General features: G+C 39.1%; 1 protein-coding gene across 1 annotated transcript in view; it reads left to right on the forward strand.

Annotated features, from left to right (window-relative positions):
- LOC126262057 (proton-coupled amino acid transporter-like protein pathetic) overlaps nucleotides 1–21,062 on the forward strand; it is a 242,468-nt gene that overhangs the window by 163,259 nt on the left and 58,147 nt on the right. Inside the window, exon 6 of the mRNA XM_049958593.1 lies at nucleotides 8,146–8,312. Coding sequence (XP_049814550.1) covers nucleotides 8,146–8,312 — 167 coding nt within the window. The remainder of the gene's footprint in view (nucleotides 1–8,145; nucleotides 8,313–21,062) is intronic.

Consider the following 21,062-nt stretch of genomic DNA (forward strand, 5'->3'; position numbering starts at 1 on the left):
TTTCAATTAGGAATTCTTTTAGTTTTGATTTGAATTGCTGTTTATTACTGTTTTTCATGGACTCTGGCAGTTTATTATACCATATCAGTCCATTAGTATATGGGCTCTGGTCTGTCATTGTTAATCTTGTTCTTTGTCAGTAATAATTCTCTTTGGACCTGGTGCTGTGGTCATGTATATCACTACATTTAGTTACTTCAGTTTTCTGTGAGACAAAAAAAGTAATTAATTTATAAAGACATAAAGAGTATATGGTGAACTACTTCTGTTGTCTGAAAACAAGAGTCTTTATATTTAGGGTTGTTCAGATTTTTGCACTTACTCTTTGGCAGTGCTTCCATGCCTGCCATATTCCAACACTACTTAGAACAGCTTACTGCAAAAGTTTCATTCTGTTCAAATTACTTGAAGAATATTGTGGTGTCAGGATTCACACTGGAGGAACATATCAGTAACCTTCATACATTTTTTCAAGTACTTCAGCTGCAGGTTTGAAGTGTTACCTGGACAAATGTGTCTTTTCTCAGATTGAAATTCAGTACTTAGGCCATGTTATTAATAGCCAAGGTGCTCATCCCCTTCACTCACATTTTCTGTCCATGTATGACCTTCCTGCACCTGCAGAACATGACAGAATTGCAGTCAGTTCTCAGGAAGTTGACAAGTTATACCCGGTTTATACCCAACACAGCCCAGATCATGGCTCCATTGCATTGGTTGTGCCAGAAAGATGTGCCTTTTGTTTGGGCCAAAGAGTGTCAGGATGCATTCGAGAAACTCAGAAATGTCTTGTTGAGTGACAGATGCTTTGTTCATATTGCTCCTGCTAACCCTGTAGTTTTGGTAGTGGATGCTTTTTCATATGTAATTGGAACTGTGCTTTTGCACAGATTTGGTGCACAGTACAGGCCGGTTGCTTTTGCTTCCAGGTTATTGACCAAGAATCAATGTAACCATTCCCAAATTTAGAAGGAAGTGCTCGCTATTATCTATGGCATGACCAAGTTTCACCATTATGTGTTTGGTCAGAAATTTTAACTAGTGATGGACCATAAGCCACTTCATGCTCTGTTTCATCCATCCAAACCGGTTCCACCACACATGGTTCAGAAACTGCAATGTTGGGCTTTCTAATTGTCACAGTATCAGTATGAAATATTGTACTGTATTTTCAAGTATGCAAAAGATAATGCCCTTTCTGGTCTTGTTGCTGGTCTTGATTCTGAATTTGATGCTACTGCCACATCTTATTGTCAGATTGATATTCAGGACATGAACTTTTACAGACTTTTCCACTGCACAATAGGAAAATTGTGCAGCCACAGAAGCAGACCTTGACTTGGACCTTTTGTTGCACTACATCTATACTGTTTTGCCTCATTCAGTGAAATGCATTCAGAGTTCTTTTGTGCACTGATATTTTGCTCAGCATAGCCTCTCCATCTAGCTTTGTGTAATTTTATTGCAGAATGACTCTGGACAATCATGTGTGCTTATTCCTAAAGTGTTGCAAAAAAATGAGCTGTGGTTGCTCCACCAAGGATATAGGGGAATTGTACACACAAAACAGCTAGCATGTTGACACTGTACTTGGCTGGCCATGTACACACACATTGAATGGATAATGTCACAGTGTCATGCTTGTACTGAAACTCAATCGGCCCCACTCATTGAGTGCACACTGACGAGCACCACACTTCCAGGAAGATACAGTTCAGTGCCCCCTGTCAATGCTGATTTAATCAGCTGCCCATCGCTGATTGACCCAGTTTGGTCTCAGACTTTGGGGGCATCAGTACTTAGTAATAGGAAGCCAATACTTAGCCTGATTTCTGTGAGTAGTAATAGTGAAAAATACTTGCTTGTATGAGGCACATTTTATTTTCTTTTTAGAAATAAAGTGTTCACTTAATCTTAAAGTGTTATGTACAGATCACTTTGGATTCCTGCCAGTGGCCATCTCAACTTCTCTCCTTCCTTGTTTGTGTCGGTACTGACTCCCACAGAAGCTGACAAATCAGAAAAGATGACCATGAGTGTGTCTCAGATGTTTATCTTCCACAAAATAGTCAGGAGATTGATAATGTTTTATCCACACAAGAAGTAAATCTAGTCATGTCTCTTACCCATAATAGCAAAAGGTTGGAAACTGAAGAAGAGAAAGTATCACCTGAACTAGAAGATGTATCTGAAGACAGGAGATCAGATTTTGGAAGTGTTGGGGCACAGACAGGCATTGTAGAGGACTTGACAATGATAGTTAATAATGAGCTCTCAGAAATAAATTCTCTACAAAATCTGGACCTGAACCAGAGATCTGGGATGAAAAACCTGTTTACCAGTTATCAAGTGTGGAAGGATTTTATGGAAATATTCTACAGTGAAAGAGTAATAGGACAAATATACAAATAAAATGGATGCAAAGAGATAGAGAAGTTTTCAATAATGTAGGCACCAGAGGAAAATGAAATGAAACTCAGTGGTGTGGGATCATTGAGAGTGGCCAACAGCAAGTGCAGTTGTGGGTACTGGAGTGATCTGCTCAGTATTTGGCATGTCTACAAGGAAGGTGACATGAGGAGTGGAGATCAAGGTTGAAGCTGGTGGCGAAACTGGAGGACGACCAGATTCACACTGGTGCATCATCATTAGACAAAATTGCAAGGTGACCTTGTTGATCCCTACTACATCAATTTCTCCACCTTCCCAAATCCTCTCCAGCAATCCTGTTCAGTGAAGTGAATGTGCAATGAGATTGCAGTGAATGTGTCAGTCATAGGTGTATTGAAATATGTGCATGAGACACTTCGTAATTGAGGTGTTCAGTGAAAGTGTATGAGGATGATGACTGAGAGTACCTGTGTGCTCATGCTGAAAATTAGGTTTATGGGTTATTTCTCAATAATGGGCATTTTATTTTTTGTTGTGCTACTGATATGCTCAGATTTTAATAGGTAGTTTGATGGCAACAGTTTCTGTTGTTGAATGATTATGTAGGCTTCATATTAATTTAGTTTCTAATAGAACTACATTTTAATTTCTGATTTTTTAGGCTTTTGGTTTTCAGTAACTTGATGGACAGGCAGATCTCTAAATTTTATGCTTTAGTTATTTACTGTCCTTCTACAGTGCTCCTGAGATGATAATTTATCTTAGAGTGATGTAAATTTAGTCATTATACTTAATTTTTAAACATGATGCACAAATTTATTCAGTTCTTTAGTTTCATGAAGTTTGTTTTGTTTATTATTGCATAGACTGCTGCATCCTTAGGTTACTTACTTTGCATTGATGGACCTTGCATTCTTGTTCTTATATTTATATCAGTAATTTCTTGTGACTTGTTGTAAACATTCTTTTGCTTATTGTTATCAAATTTTTGGGCATTTGCCTGAAGCAATTTAGGGAAATCATGGAAAACCTAAATCGGGATGGTCAGACAGAAGTTTGAACTGTCTGAACTGTCGTCCTCCTGAATGGAAATCCAGTGTGCTAACCATGGCACCACCTCACTCGGTAGTTCATTTTTTAATTAGATCCTGCACCAGAAACTTTGCTTTATGTAATGCAGAACTGTTTGTGAAGTTCTGTCCCAAAAAAACAGTTGAGAGGTATATCTGTGTCCCTCTGTACGCAACACCCAGCTACCCAGTTTTCCTTCATATTATGTGAATTTTTGGACTACAAGATTTTCATTATCCTTGTTAAGAGTAATGTCACCTGGCACCAAAAAATGGAGGGCTATGTAGCAGATAGTTTATGGGCTGCGATCGTCAGTGAGTGACAGTGCCAGTTTCCAAGTGACTGGGGAACTGTGGCTAGTCTACACCCGGAAGATGAAGGATTGGGTCCCGCTAATCTGGCTAATGTGTATTGACCTGGCCCATCTAGGTGAGCATTGAAGGAAGGTGTGTTTCTCCCCAGAACGGCTGGCATTTCCTAGTATCCTTTGGAGAACAAATTTCTGAAACTGTCGGCAGGCAGTAGCACTTTATGGCAGTACAAAGAGCGTTACCACAAAATGGTCAGTCACAGTGTCTACTCTCTGCTCTGCAGGCTGATCGGCCAGAATGTCTGCACATAGAAAGAATGTCATGGAGCTATGCCCAGTTTCAAAATTGAGGAGTCAGTCAGAGCAATGGTAGGGTGCAGGTGGTGAGTTGAGCCCTCGATGGCAGAGATGATGTGGAGACGTATTTCATGAGTTAGTAGTCATGGAGCAGTAAGGTTGTTTTCTAGATGTGGAAAGTTCAGCTGTGGTCAGAGGTGCATACCTTTTGCTCATTTGAGAAATATCTTAGTCTAGTATTGATTTTTGAGGTGAGTGTTGATGTTAGCAAGCATACAAGAACTGTTCACTACAAGACCATCTAACAGAATGTGGAGCAACTGGCTATCCAGAGGCATTGTGTAAAGAAAAAAGTGGACTTGGCAAGAAAATAATAATTTGAGTAATGGTCCAATGAAAGTTGGAAGTGTGGAGTACTCATGTAAGTTTTAGACTCTAATCATGTGTTCTCTGCCAAAGAGAAGGGAGAAACCAGTTGATGACAGTGTAGTAACTGATTGCAGCATTTGTTGTGCAATCCAATGGTTGGACTTGGGAGCTTTTGAAGGTAGTGAGATGACTTCAGGGCATTGAATAGTGGTGTAGAGGATGGGACTATTTTATCCTTGATCAAACAAGTCCTCAGCTGTACTGCTTGTTTATATTGTCCAAGAGGCACAATATCTCAGCGATCAGACAGTTCATCATAGTCAGGTGTGCTGATGAATTGAGCTCCTGAGGACATGCAGCTGACTAATATCCCCTGCCCCCATGAGCTGTATGCTCCGCTGTTTGTGCCCATGGTCACACATCTGCAGTCACTTAGACACTACTGTTGGCATCTGTGGTAGCACTGATGTAGGTGCTGTGTTCACCCTGGTTACCAGATCGTTTCAATTAATTAAACTCAGTGCTGGTTCCATAGCCTTGCTAAGATTGTAGCCTTAATCTTAGTTGATGAGATTGTCTCTGGTGCGCCGGCCGGTGTGGCCGAGCGGTTCTAGGCGCTTCAGTCTGGAACCGCGCGACCGCTACGGTCGCAGGTTCGAATCCTGCCTCGGGCATGGATGTTTGTGATGTCCTTAGGTTAGTTAGGTTTAAATAGTTCTAAGTTCTAGGGAACTGATGACCTCAGATGTTAAGTCCCATAGTGCTCAGAGCCATTTGAACCATTTTGTCTCTGGTGCAAATTTATATGGTACTTCTAATGATGCTATCTCAGTATGTGGAGGACTGTGTCAGGATCCTAATATGTTTGTACTCCATCATGTGATTCTTGGACAAACACTGCTCTGCGTCCATTGACTTGTTGGGATACATCAGTCAAGTGTGGCTCTGGTGTTCACTGCAATGGTCTTTGACAATGTGCACTGTATGTCTAATATATGCCTATCCACATTGACATGGAACCACGTATACACCGGCCTTCCACAAACCAAGACCATATTTGATGCTTCCCAATAATGCTTGAATTTTGTTGGGTATTTCTTTAATATGCTTCTGATTTTTCGTGACAGTCTGACAGTGTATGGTATAAATGCAGTGGTTGCCTCTTCCTCCATGACTTCTTCTGTCTCCACAAGTTGTACTGTTGTGATGGGGTGGAGATGGCCCTTAACCTACCATTCTGGATACCCATTTTTTTTTTTTTTTCAGAATGCAGTTCTGCTCCTGGGGCAGACGCCCTGTATCTGGAGCAAAGCAGGTGACCTTATTTGGCTTTATAGCATAGGTATAGCAGGGCCTCGAAATCATCCAGGTCTGCCAACAAATGTTTGGGAGGAAGTCTAGACGTTGATCTTGCTGAAAGCTGAGAAGTGATTCTTGGTGTTCTAGCTCTCAGGCACCCTCTGGGATGCTCTGCAAATGAAACACCCCTTTGCATCTCTGTGAGTCACTGTCTTGCACACTACATGGTGCTAAGAGTTTGTGGACTCTGACCACAGCTGTGACAAGACTTCAGCTAGTGCAACAGAAGCTGTAGGATAACACACAAGGAGGAAAGTTTCAAACCTATCCAAAATTTAGTTACAATAAATTGGCTGCAGACCACTTATTAATGTCAACGAAATTTCATTAGAAATGGTTCAAGTTTTTCCTGTACACCTCTGTGACAGTTTTGCTGTGTAATGCAATATTTTAGCTGGAGGGTAGGCTTCTAATTTCTAAATACCGTTTTCTCGTTACCTGCATATTGACTTGAACATCTCTCTCTCTCTCTCTCTCTCTCTCTCTCTCTCTCTCTCTCTCTCCAAATTGGCATCCATCTGTACCTTGCATGCTTCATATCACTGACGTCTTTTCCTTTTTGAAATGCTATGGAGTGCTGAAAACTAGACAATAGATTACTTCTCTCCATACTACTAAATGAGAGAATTTTCTTCTTTCATAAACCACATGTATTATAACAACTTTTTACACTCAGCAAACAATTTCAAACAGTTTTCTGTCTACTTGACTAGTGTATCACAAATACAGTCAGAGTCCCAGTTTATAGCACATTCTACTAACTCAAACTTCTTTTGTTCTATCACTTTTTCATGCACTGTCATGGCTGTCTTCTTTCATGGAGGCCAGCGAAACTCTGGGGTGGTAGTCCACTACATGGAGAAAATATTGAGAATAGCAAGCTTGGGCAAGTGCAAGCCACTGCCAGCATTGCCCAATCCAGTCCCAATGTCATTTCCATTATCATTCAGCTAACATGCACACACAGAGAAACCCAACATTAATCATGTGTGTCCCCCTGTGCTAACCATATTAATAAATTTTCTTCAGCATTCAATTATCATCAGTCGTCAGTCCTAAATACATAGTACAATACAATGCTTTAACATAGTGGTATGTTACTGTATACTCTTTCTAAAATTGCATTTGACTTTCTATTCATGCCAGCATTAAATAATTTGAAAACAAAAATTACTTTGCGTATGGTAATGGTAATGGGGAAAGTCAGTTAATATAAACCAGGAAAATCAGTGGTCTTTACATAATATATTGAGGAAAACAATATTAATTACTTTACAATCAAATGATGACCCCATAAATTAACTCATTGATATTTCACATTATCACTGTATGTTACTCATTTCAGACATGTAGCTAGAAATATTTTTCAGTGTTTCCCTGTGGTGCTATAGTATTAAAAAATATTAATTATGCATCAACATTATTCAGAATTACTTACAACTAGAAATCTGTGACTTCTAAAACAAACTTGTATCTATTAACTGAAATGCTATAGTCATCATTGGTATTTCAGTAGCCACTATTTTACTTAAGTACTGTAAGATTTCTGAGTGAGTTGTTTCATTGCAGAAATATAAAACAGAAAATTAAAAGCTTTCATGTGTTAAAAATGTGCTACATACCTTTTTTGTTTGTGCCTCCCATAAATTATAAGAATTTTTAGATTTGTAAATCAGGTTTCATTGTTTTTGTATGGCATAGACTGATAAAGAAATAAAACAGAAAACTTTCAACACTTTTTGTCTTCAGTCATCATCCCGTAAATGTTGGTATGAGTAGAAGTCTAGATTAGGAGATTTTTAACATCAAGAGATGCATGAAGTTAATAATAGCATATAGAGAAATACTTAACTGAAGATACTTAATTATTTTGGCTTAATTGAATGTACAGAATTATTGAGGCTTGATTGAATGTGCAACATGTAGCCTCAAATATTCTGTCAACCAGTTGCTGACAGAAGAGCCAGAGAGACTCCCACTCTTTCTCTCTATGTGTGTGTGTGTTGGGGTGGGGTGGGGGTGGGGGTGGGGGGGTGGGGACACGTGAGCGCACCTGTGTGTGAGTGTGTGTGAGTAAGTGTGCATGCATGTGTATGAGTGTATGTGTGCTGATGCGTGGGCATGTGCTTTGTGTGTGTGTGCTTACATGCATCAGAGAGAGAGAGGCAGGGAGGGAGGGATAACGAAACAAACAGCTGTAAGTAATTTCGTCGAGCGAATCTATCCATCCTCAAAATACCATGCCTCAGGTAATGTTGTTCTTCCCTCTTTTATACAGTTGAGGTTGTCATTATTTGAACCAACAATGTGTAAGACTTTCAACTAATGTTACATGTATTTTATTTCAGTGCTGCTCAGTCTGTAAAGATTCTAATTGCACTTGGAGTTTACTGCACATATGGCCTTCAGTTTGTTGTGCCAGTTCAGATGTTACTAAATGCTACAAGAGATAAGTTTCCTGTAAGCCCTTTTCTGGTTGCATATACTGTAAGGACACTCCTTGTTACTGCAACAGGTATATTCCACATGTTCTTCTTTATTAATTTACTGAATTTTTATCTTGACTAGAGTTTCTTTTTCCAAGAAAATATGTGTTCATACTTTTGTACTATTAATGAGTTTGCAACAGTACACATACGTTGACATACGTTATGTGAAAGCCCAGGAGGATCTGATCACTTATCTGAGACTAACATTAACAGATTATAAAAACTAAAATTACTGGAACAATTAAGCTTCAAAAGATGTGTTATGACAGTCACTCAGAATAAATATGACTTCTTGTCCACAAGCTCATATCCTAGGAAGATACATAAATAATAGCAAACAGAGTCCCATTTTTTTGTTTCATTTTTCAACACTACATCCACATCTGTACTTTGTTGATAGTATCTTTGGTGTCACTATTATTTCCTCTCTTTCCTCTCCCATTCATAAATGGTTTATTGGAAGAACTCCATAAAAGCTCTAATGTTCCCAATCCCCATCATGGCCATTTCATGATATACATGTGGAAGGAAATATATTGTCCGACTCTTTTTTTCAAATGTATGCTGTTTGCGGCTTTCCCCTTACTTGTTTGCAGACATCTCAATGTCTTGTATCTTGATGTGCAGTATTGAAAAGATATTGGAAACTAATACAATTAAGGATAGTGCCAAATGATGTACAGCACACAACAGATGAATTGAGCTGCTCAGGGAATTAAAGTGGAAAGTGTCACAATGGAAGTTTTGTGACCCATAGGATTAAAGATTGCAACTGATCCACAAATTTGAATAATTTTATTTTAATATCGAATTTGTTCTGGATGGCCTTTAACTTCTATATTCTTTCACACAGATATAAAAAGAATAATATGTAGGCTATAAAATACAGAATACACAAAAATAAACACATTATTGTTGTGAAGATACCAGTATGGTACCCAAATCACATACACTGACAGCAAAACATAAAGATAGATAATTAATTTATTTATATTGATTGATTTATTTACTTAGCATTCTTGTATCTCATCATTATAAAAATGATATAGGATTTGTCATACATTGCCTTACATATAAAATAGGACATGAAAAGATTTACAATTATATGTCCATAAATAAAATATTATTACATATAAAATGAAACCATATGCTTAACAACATGCATAATATGTTAAATTAGAATAATAGATGAATACAATTTAGTTTTCAATGAGCTTTTTGGGTCATTATGATGAAGAAAATAAGCTACTGTATATTGAATGCTGGTGATTTAAGTATTCCTTGACACTATAAAAACTCTTGCTGATTAACATTTTTTTAAAGTTATTTTTTGAATATGTGGAATTTTGGTATACTTTTAATTTCCTTTAGTAGTGCACTAAATAAGATTTTTGGCTGATAAAGAACACTTTTTTGATATGTAGCTTTTGTGTGACTTTCTTTATGAAAGTCGTCTCTGTTTCTCATTTTGTAGTTATGAACTTGACTGTTTAACAAAGAATGTTCCTGGTGTGCCTTCATAAAACATATACTATCATAAATATAGATACATGGTAGAGTCATAATTTGTAGTTCTTTGAAAACTTTTTTACATGATTCTCTGTGTGTCATACCTCTGATTATCCTTATTGCCCTGTTTTGAAGCACAAACGAGTGTTTGGCCAAACTGGTATTCCCCCAATATATGATACCATGTCTTAGTGTGCTATGTATGAGTGCAAGTATGAACATAACACTGCATAAACACTACAGGAAAGTTTTTGGATTCTAAGAACATAACAATGCTGACTTAATTTTTTGTTTAACATTTCTGTGTGTTTCTCCCAGATTAAATATTCATCTAGCCATTATTCTAAAAATTTTGTGTGTGCTCTATCTTACACTGCTCAAGTTTTACAGTTAGGTCAGATTTTACATTGTTTTTTATATGTCTGAAGTTCATCCAAAATGTTTTTCTGTCATTAACAATTAATTTGTTGTTTGTAAACCACATGTTTGCTTCTTCTGTGGCTACTGTGACTCTCTCCAGTAAGTCAGTTTCATTTCTTTGACAAATAGACTGGTGTTGTCAGCAAACAATACTGCATCTGCTGTTGAAAAATGGCTTGGAAAATCATTTGCAAATATTGAGAACAGCAATGGCCCCAGTACAGAGCCCTGTGGCATGCCATACCTGACTCTTTGGCATTCCAATGAGTAGAGTTTACCCGCATGCTGTATCTCTACCTTCTGATACCTATTTGAAAGATAGGATTTGAACCAATCATGTGCTACTCCACAAACCCCGTAGCAGTAAATTATGGTCAATGACATCAAAAGCCTTAGACAGGCCCAAAAACAGGCCACAATTTAATTCAATTTTGCCTACAGATTTTATGATCAGTTTTAAAAAGTTATAAATTGCTGTGTCAGTTGACCTATTTTTCGTATATTCAGTAAACCAGATAAAAAATCAGCAGTGTCATATCTCAATGAGGAACTTGAAAGTTTCAGCACAGGGTATGGGCATGTACAGGAACTTAGATTCAAGTTTAAAAGAGTAGATAACAATGCACTGGATAGATATGTACCTAGTAGAACAGTTTATAATGGGAGGGAACCTCCATGGTATACAGTTACTGTAAAGAAACTTCCAAAGATACAGATATTTCTGCATAAAAGGTGTAAGACAAAGCATAGTGCTATAGAAAGAGAGATGCTGAATGAAATGCATTTGACTGTCAAGAGAGCAATGTATGATGTCTTCAATGACTTGCATAGCAGAATGCTGTCAAATGATCTAAGTTAGTGTCCAGCCCCTTGCGAATGAGACTGGAACTGAAATAGAGGGTATCAAAGTAAAAGTTGAAATTCTAAACTCCATTTTCAAATCTCCCCTTACAGAGGAACACTCAGGAGAATTGCCCTAATTTAATCCTTGTACCACTGAAAAGATGAATTAAATAAGTGTTAGTGCATTGGTGTTGAGGAACAGCTGAAAAAGTTAAAATTGTATGCAGCTCCAGGGCCCAGTGAAATCCCTATTATACTGATATTCTATACTGAATTTGTGACTGAGTTAGCCCCTCTTCTAACTATAATCTATCATAGATCCCTTGAACAGAAAACTGTGCTCAGTTCTTGGAAAAAATCACAGGCCACACCTGTCTACAAGGAGGGTAGTAGGAATGATCCACAACATTACTGTCTAATATCCATCCATCAGCTTGTAGTGGAATCTTAGAACATATTCTGAGCTCAAACATAATGAGGCATCTTGAACAGAATGACCACCTCAGTGCAACCAGCATGGATTTTGAAAACATTGACCATGTGAAACCCAACTCTCATGACATACTGAAAGCTTGGAATCAAAGTAGACTGGTAGATACAGTATTTCTTGATTTCCAAAAAGCTTTTCACTCAGTACTGCACCTTTGATTATTGTCTAAAGTACGATCATATGGGGTATCGAGTGAAATTTGTGTCTATATTGAGAACTAGGAAGGATGCAACATGTTATCTTGGATGGGGCGTTATTGTAAGATGTAGAAGTAACTTCAGGTGTACTCCATGGAAGTGTGTTGGAACAATTGCTGCTCCTGTTTTATATTAATGACCTTGCAGACAATATTAATAGTAAAACCAGAATTTTTACACATGATGCAGTTATCTATAATGAATTATTATCTGAAAGGAGCTGCATAGATATCCAATCTGAGCAATCAGTTTTTGGTAGGATAATGTAAACTGAAGCACCAAAGAAACTGGTATAGGCATGTGTATTCAAGTGAAGAGATATGTAAACAGGCAGAATATGTTGCTGTGGTCGGCAATGACTATATAAGATAACAAGTGTCTGGCGCAATTGTTGTTATATCAGTTACTGCTGTTACAGTGGCAGGTTAATAAGATTTAAGTGAGTTTTATCATGGTGTTATAGTCGGTGCATGAACAGTGGGACACAGCATCTCTGAGGTAGCGATGAATTGGGTTTTTTCTCATATGACCATTTCATGAGTGTACTGTGAATATCAGGGATCCAGTAAAACATCAAATCTCCATCATTGCTGTGGTCAGAAATAGATCCTCCAAGAACAGGACCAACTACAACTGAAGAGAATTGTTCAACATGTCAGAAGTGCAACCCTTCCACAAATTGCTGCAGATTTCAATGCTGGACCATCAGCAACTGTCAACATGTGAACCATTCAACAAAACGTCATTGATTTGGGATTTTGGAGCTGAAGGTCCACTTGTGTACCCTTGATAACTGCATGACACAAAGCTTTACGCCTCGCCTGGGTCTGTCAACACCGACATTGGACTGTTGATGACTGGAAACATGTTGCCTAGTCAGACAAGTCTCATTTCTAATTATATATTGTATGGAGCAGATGGACGTGTTCGGGTATGGAGGGAACCTCATGAATCCATGGACCCAGGGGATTGTTCAAGATGATGGAAACTGTAATGGTGTGGGGCATGTGTAGTTGGTGTGATATGAGACATCTGATATGTCTAGATACGATTCTGATAGGTAGTGCATACGTAAGCATCCTGTCTGATGATCTGCATCCATTCATGTCCGTGGTACATTCTGACGGACTTGGGCAATTCCAGCAGGGCAATGCAACACCCCCACACGTCCAGAGTTGCTACAGAGTGGCTCCAGGAACTCTCTCCTGAGTTTAAAAAACATTTCCACTGGCCACCAAACTTCCCAGAGGTGAAAATTATTGATCACATCTGAGATGCCTTGAACGTGCTGTTCAGAAGATATATCTACTTCCTCATACTCATGAATTTTTGGACAGCTCTGCAGGGTTTACGTTGTCAATTCCCTCCAGGTGTTACCTGAGTCCATGTCATGTCATGTTGCAGCACTTCTGCATGCTCACAGGGTTGCTACATATCTACCAGTTTCTTTGGCTCTTTGCTGTATATGGATAGATGAAAAATGTACTCACCAAACGGCAGCAGAACACACACATAAAAGAAGGTTGTAATTATTCAAGCTTTCAGAACCTGTGGCTCCTTCTTCAGGCAGAAGAATTAAAGGGGAAGGAAGAGGGGTGAAGGTAAAAGACTGGAAAGGTCTAGGAAAAAGAGATAGATTTCGGAAAAGTCACCCAGAAGCACGGGTCAAGAGAGACTTGCTAAACAGGATGAGAATGAAAGACTGATTGTTGGGGACTGCACTGGAGAAGATTTGAAAACCTGAGGCTTAAAGATGGAAGATAGGGTAATATGCAAGACAGTAATTATTGCTAAAACATTGTGTACAAGTTAATAAGAGTGAAAAACTAAGTGCATTGTACATAACAGAGGTGGGATGGGACAGTGAAAAATAGACATGTAAGAAAATGAAATATGTAGAAAACTAAAATGGAGTAAAGAGAGGAGTAGTTAATGTGAAGAAATGTTGAGATGGAAGAAATTAACGTAAATTAAGGCCAGGCAGGTTGCAAGAACTGAAGACTTGTTTTAGCACTAGTTCCCACCTGTGGAGTTCTGAGAAACTGGAGTCTGGGGAAGAATCCAGATGGTGTGTGTGGTGAAACAGGCACCGAGGTCATGATTGTCATGTTGTGGAGCATGTACTGCAACAGGATATTGTGTGTTGCCAGGATACACCCTCTGCCTATGCCCATTCATCCTAACTGTTAATTTGGTGGTAGTCATGCCCATGTAAAATGCTGAACCGTGTTTAGACAACAGTTGGTATATGACATGTGTTGTTGCACAACTTTGATAGTATATATGGATGGGGTCTTGATGGCAAATGCTGTATGTAGAGGTGTCAGGCAGCTGGCATAAACCTTCACCAACATATTTCTTATTGTGAAGTACCACAGTGATAGATCCTTTGTCAGCTGGAAGGATAGTGATGGAATCATCAGCTCTTGGGGGATGTAGAGCCTGGAGTTGTGCAGAGAACATGTTAGGGCCACGTTGTAGGGACCTGAGGAAGGGTTGTGAAGCAATGCTGGATGTGAGGAATTCTTGAAAGGCTTGGAAGCGATGATTCTGAGGTAGTGGTGGTGGATTGAGTTGGGATCATGGCCAGAACTGTTCAAGGCAGGGTTCAATGTCAAGTTTGCAGTTGGAAAGGTTTGGGATTGGGTTGCAGAGTGAAATTTCCAGTTGAATTACATATGAAGGAAAGTAGGTCCTTCACCAACGCAGCACAATCAAATGCAAGTTTAGGGCTGAAAGTGAGATCCTTGGATAATACAGATAACTCAGGAGGGAAGAGTGCTTTAGACGAGAGGTTGTGAACACAGTATCATTGTGACTGGTTCTTGTGATTATGAGTTTGTAGGAGAGGAGTGGTGGTTGATGTGACTGTTGAGGGAGTTGCAGAGGGACAAGAAGGGAAATGCCACTGCTCAGATAGTTTAGGAGAAGGTGGGATAGTTTTCTGAGGTGAAGTCTGGCATGTTGTTCCAAGTTGAAGTTGGCTTGGCAGATGATACCACCAAAGGAAACATGAGGGGCAGATAACAGCAGGATTTTGTAGAAGGAGAGAAGTCTGATGGAGTGGAAATTGGCTGATGAGCTATATATGTCACAGATTAGGCAGATAACAGCAAGAGATTTCTGTATTTGAACTGTAAAAGAGCCTGGTGTAGAACAGGATTACATCCAGAAACAGGGACTTTCAATATTAGGTCTTTTGGAGTAACTCCAAGGGACAAGCAGGTTTCAAGAAACAGAATGTGGGACCTTAGTTTTGATAGTGCAAAAGCATGTTTTTGAGAAGAACAAATATACTATGTGAGGGGCTTCATCATAACAAGAAAGGATGTTTTAGAATGTTAGAAATCATGGGAGTGGCAAAAAAGATAAATAGAGGGCAGATAAAAGAAAGACTGGGTAAACAGAAAACAAAAGTTGTAGAAGAAAATGTAAACTACATAATAGCTCAAAATGGTTAAAATGGCTCTGAGCACTGTGGGACTTAACATCTGAGGTCATCAGTCCCCTTAGAACTACTTAAACCTAACTAACCTAAGGACATCACACACATCCACGCCCGAGATAGGATTCGAACCTGCGATCGTAGCGGTCACTGAAGCGCCTAGAATCGCTCGGCCACACTGGCTGGCATAAACTACTTAATTTGGCAATTAAAGTAATTTAGGAGACGGCAGTAAAAGTCAATCAGAGTAGTCTGTTGAAAAACAAATGCACAGAAACATGAAGGAATTATGTATTAACAAGGTAAGTGGAAGGCAGAAAAGAAAATAGCTGCCAAATTTACTAATAAATCGGCAAAAGATGATCAGGAGAAGGCCCTGGAGTGTGGTGAACCATAAATTGTATTAGGAAAATTTGTAAATAGCAGTGGAATTGTTATATGCAAATTCGTAATTAAAAGTGGACCTGTCTATGTGCACAGAAACCGGTAGACTACTAGAAAAGATGTAGGGGAAAAGTGTTGATTTATTTTGGTGATACAGATAATAAACAAATGGATTAGCACATAAGGTAGAAATCAGACAATAGCTTGAATAAGACAGACGGCAACAAAGACTGAAAATAGGGTTTTGACAATGTAATATTTATGGATAGGTAAAAAATCCACTCACCATGTGGCAGCAGAACACATATATAAAAGAAGGTTGTAATGTCAAACCTTCCCTCCCATACAGCCTTGGCATTCGAGGCAAAAGTATTTGTTCGGATGAAGACTCTTTACAGCAATACACCACTATTCTCACCTAAGCCATCACTGGATATTATTACCCCACCAGCCTAGTTCAAAAGCAGATTCCCTGGGCTATCACATCCAGTCCTGACACTGTTGATCCCTCCAAAACACGACTTCAGAGTACACTACTGGTCACTCAGTATTATCCTGTCTGCAATGTATTAATCAGCTGTTTCGACAAGCCCATGACCTCCTAAAATCATTCCCTGAAATGAGATCCACTCTGTCAGATTTTGCCCACCACAACTAGAATAGCTTTCAGTCGCCCTCCCAATCTCCACAATATTCTTGTCAGACCAAATACTCCTTCTGTACCTTCCTCTCTCTACCCTCTCCTACCCCTGTAACCATCCCACTGCAAGACTTTCCCTATGCACTCTCCTACCACCAGCTATACTAGCCCTATAACTGGCAAAACATATACTATCAAAGGTAGATCTACATGTGAAATGATACAAGTCATATACCAGCTGTTATGTAAATACTGTTCACCCTTTTACATCAGCATTTCTACCCCCCACCCCCCCCCACCCCCCACCCCCCACCCCCCACCCATGAACCATAGACCTTGCAGTTGGTGGGGAGGCTTGCGTGCCTCAGCGATACAGATAGCTGTACTGTAGGTGCAACCACAATGGAGGGGTATCTGTTGAGAGACCATACAAATGTGTGGTTCCTGAAGAGGGGCAGCAGCCTTTTCACTAGTTACAGGGGCAACAGTCTGAATGACTGACTGATCTGGCCTTGTAACACTAAGCAAAACAGCCTTGCTGTGCTGCTACTGTAAACGGCTGAAAGCAAGGAGAAACTACAGCCGTAATTTTTCCCGAGGGCATGCAGCTTTACTGTATGGTTAAATGATGATGGCGTCCTCTTGGGTAAAATATTCCAGAGGTAAAATAGTCCCACATTCTGATCTCTGGGCGGAGACTACTCAAGAGGACGTCGTTATCAGGAGAAAGAAAACTGGCATTCTATGGATCGGAGCGTGGAATGTCAGATCTCTTAATCGGGCAGGTAGGTTAGAAAATTTAAAAAGAGAAATGGATAGGTTAAAGTTAGATATAGTGGGAATTAGTGAAGTTTGGTGGCAGAAGGAACAAGACTTCTGATCAGGTGAATACAGGGTTATAAATATAGAATCAAATATGGGTAATGCAGTAGTTGGTTTAATAATGAATAAAAAATAGGAGTGCGGGTAAGCTACTACAAACAGCATAGTGAATGCATTATTGTAACCAAGATAGACATGAAGCCCACGTCTACTACAGTAGTACAAGTTTATATGCTAACTAGCTCTGCAGATGATGAAGAAATTGAAGAAATGTATGATGAGACAAAAGAAATTATTAAGATAGTGAAGGGAGACGAAAATTTAATAGTCATGGGTGACTGGAATTCGATAGTAGGAAAAGGAAGAGAAGAAACGTAGTAGGTGAATATGGAATGGGGGTAAGAAATGAAAGAGGAAGCCGCCTAGTACAATTTTGCACAGAGCATAACTTAATCATAGCTAACACTTGGTTCAAGAATCATAAAACAAGTTTGTATACATGGAAGAAACCTGGAGATACTGACAGGTTTCAGATAGATTAGATAAAGGTAAGACAGAGATTTAGGTTCCAGATAGATTTAGGTTCCAGATAGATTACATAATGGTAAGACAGAGATTTAGGAACCAGGTTTTAAATTGTAAGACATTTCCAGGGGCGGATGTGGACTCTGACCACAATCTATTAAAACTGAAGAAACTGCAAAAAGGTGGGAATTTAGGGAGATGGGACCTGGTTAAACTGAAAGAATCAGAGGGTGTACAGAGTTTCCGGGAGAGCATAAGGGAACAAATATAAAAATGCAGTAAATGAAGCAGGCAAAAAGGAATACAAACGTCTCAAAAATGAGATCGACAGGAAGTGCAAAATGGCTAAGCAGGGATGGCTACAGGACAAATGTATGGATGTAGAGGTGTATGTCACTAGGGGTAAGATAGATACTGCCTACAGGAAAATTAAAGAGACCTTTGGAGAAAAGAGAACCACTTGCATGATTATCAAGAGCTCAGATGGCAACCCAGTAATAAGCAAAGAAGGGAAAGCAGAAAGGTGGAAGGAGTATATAGAGGGTCTATACAAGGGCGATGTACTTGAGGACAATGTTATAGCAATGGAAGAGGATGTAGATGAAGATGAAATGGGAGATATGATACTGTGTGCATAGTTTGACAGAGCACTGAAAAAACCTAAGATGAAACAAGGCCCTGGGAGTAGACAACATTCCATCAGAACTACTGATAGCCTTGGGAGAGCCAGCCCTGACAGAACTCTACCATCTGGTGAGCAAGATGTATGAGACAGACGAAATACCCTCAGACTTCAAGAAGAATATAATAATCCCAATCCCAAAGAAAGCAGGTGTTGACAGATGTGAAAATTACCAAACTATCAGTTTAATAAGTCACGGGTGCAAAATACAAACTTGAATTCTTTACAGACGAATGGAAAAACTGGTAGAAGCTGACCTCGGGGAAGATCAGTTTGGATTCCATATAAATGTTGGAACACGTGAAGCAATACCGATCCTATGGCTTATCTTAGAACCTAGATTAAGAAAATGCAAACCATTGTTTCTAACATTTGTAGACTTAGAGAAAGCGTTTGACAATTTTGACTGGAATACTCTCTTTCAAATTCTGAAGGTGGCAGGGGTAAAATACAGGGAGTGAAAGGCTATTTACAATTTGTACAGAAACCAGATGGCAGTTATAAGAGTCGAGGGGCACAAAAGGGAAGCAGTGTTTGGGAAGGGAGCGAGACAGGGGTTTAGCCTATCCCCAATGTTATTCAATCTGTATATTGAGCAATCACCAAAGGAAACAAAAGAAAAATTTGGAGTAGGTATTAAAATCCATGGAGAAGAAATAAAAACTTTAAGGTTTGCCGATGACATTGTAATTCTGTCAGAGACAGCAAAGGATTTGGAAGAGCAGTTGAACTAAATGTACAGTGTCTTGAAAGGAGAATATAAGATGAACATCAACAAAAGCAAAACGAGGATAACGGAATGTAGTCGAGTTAACTCGGGTGATGCTGAGGGAATTATATTAGGAAATGAGACACTTAAAGTAGTAAATGAGTTTTGCTATTTGGGGAGCAAAATAACTGATGATGGTTGAAGTAGAGAGGATATAAAATGTAGACTGGCAATGGCAAGGAAAGCGTTTCTGAAGAAGAGAAATTTGTTAACATCAAGTATAGATTTAAGTGTCAGGAAGTCATTTCTGAAAGTATTTGTATGGAAGTGAAACATGGACGATAAGTAGTTTGGAGAAGAAGAGAACAGAAGCTTTTGAAATGTGGTGCTACAGAGGAATGCTGAAGATTAGATGGGTAGATCACATAATTACTGAGGAGGTATTGAATAGAATTGGGGAGAAGAGGAGTTTGTGGCACAACTTGACAAGAAGAAGGGACCGATTGGTAGGACATGTTCTGAGGCATCAAGGGATCACCAATTTAGTATTGGAGGGCAGCGTGGAGGGTAAAAATTGTAGAGGGAGACCAAGAGATGAATACACTAAACAGATTCAGAAGGATGTAGGCTGCAGTATGTACTGGGAGATGAAGCAGCTTGCCCTGGATAGAGTATCATGGAGAGCTGCATTGGGCCAGTTTCGGGACTGAAGACCACAACAACAACAACGACAACATACTACCACTAAATTTTCAGTTAGGATGCATGGGCATAGGCAGACAGTGTATACTGTAAACACACAGTATCCTGTTGTGGAGCATGCTCAACAACTGCACAGTCATGACCTCAGTGCCTGCTTCACCACATGGACCATCTGGATTCTTCCCCCAGACACCAGTTTCCCAGAACTCCACAGGTGGGAACTAGCGTTACAACATTTCCTTAGGTCGTGTGACCCACCTGGCCTTAATTTACGTTAATTTCTTCTGTCTCAAAATTTTTTCACAGTAATTACTCCTTTCTTTACTCCATTTTAGTTTTCTACATCTTTCATTCTCTTACATGTCTATTTTTTGCTGTTTCCCTCCAACCTCTGTTATGTACAATGCACTTAGTATTTCACTCTTATTATCTTGTAAATGACATTTTAGCAGTAATCTCTGTCTTGTATAATACCCTGTCTTCCACTTTTAAGTCTCAGGTTTTCAAATCTCATCTGGTACAGTCTCCAACAGTCAGCCTTCCTTCTTATCCCATCCAGTAAGTCTTCCATGGCCCTGCGGTTCTGGGTGACTTTTCCGAAATCTATCCCTTTTCCTAGATCTCTCCAGTCCTTTTCCTTCACCCTTCTTCCTTCCCCTTCAACACTGCTGCCTGAAGAAGGGGTCACTTGCCTTATTACAACCTTCATTTATGTGTGTGTTCTGCCACCACTTGTGTAATTATTGAGTCAGATCTTCATAAGATTTCAACATGGTGCAGAGATTGGCAAATTGCCCTAAATGTTCAGAAATGTAAAATTTGGCACTCCCCAAAACCAAAAGAACTTAGTATCCTATGACTATGAGTCACTGTTGGAATTGGCCAACTCATACAAATACAAAATGGAATGATCACATAGGTTCAGTCATGGGTAAAGCAGGTGGTAGACTTTGGTTTATTGGTAGAATACTGGGGAACTGCAATCAGTCTTCAAAGGAGGTTGCTTACAGATCACTCATGTAACCAGTTCTAGAATATTTTTCAAGTGTGTGGACCCATCACAGATAGGACTACCAGAGGGTTTATTTATTTAGTGCCCATATTATCACATTCATGATACTGGACTTGTCAAAGTAGGAAACAGTATAAAATATTATATCTTTACATCATGTATAAAATCTTATCATTCTTATCAACACATCTTTATAACAGAAACATTATTCTGCATAATTAGATTATAAAATTCTGTACATACATACACATATAATAAAAGCTAGCAAAACACCTTGATTGATTTTGCTAAAACTATTAAATACCAGTACTTTAGTTAAATCGGATAGTAACAATGGCAGAAAAGTTAGGTGCATAATTAGATACCTACACTGATCAAATACTTTGATAATTATAA

This window comes from Schistocerca nitens, chromosome 1 (assembly GCF_023898315.1).
Source record: "Schistocerca nitens isolate TAMUIC-IGC-003100 chromosome 1, iqSchNite1.1, whole genome shotgun sequence".
NCBI lineage: Eukaryota > Metazoa > Arthropoda > Insecta > Orthoptera > Acrididae > Schistocerca > Schistocerca nitens.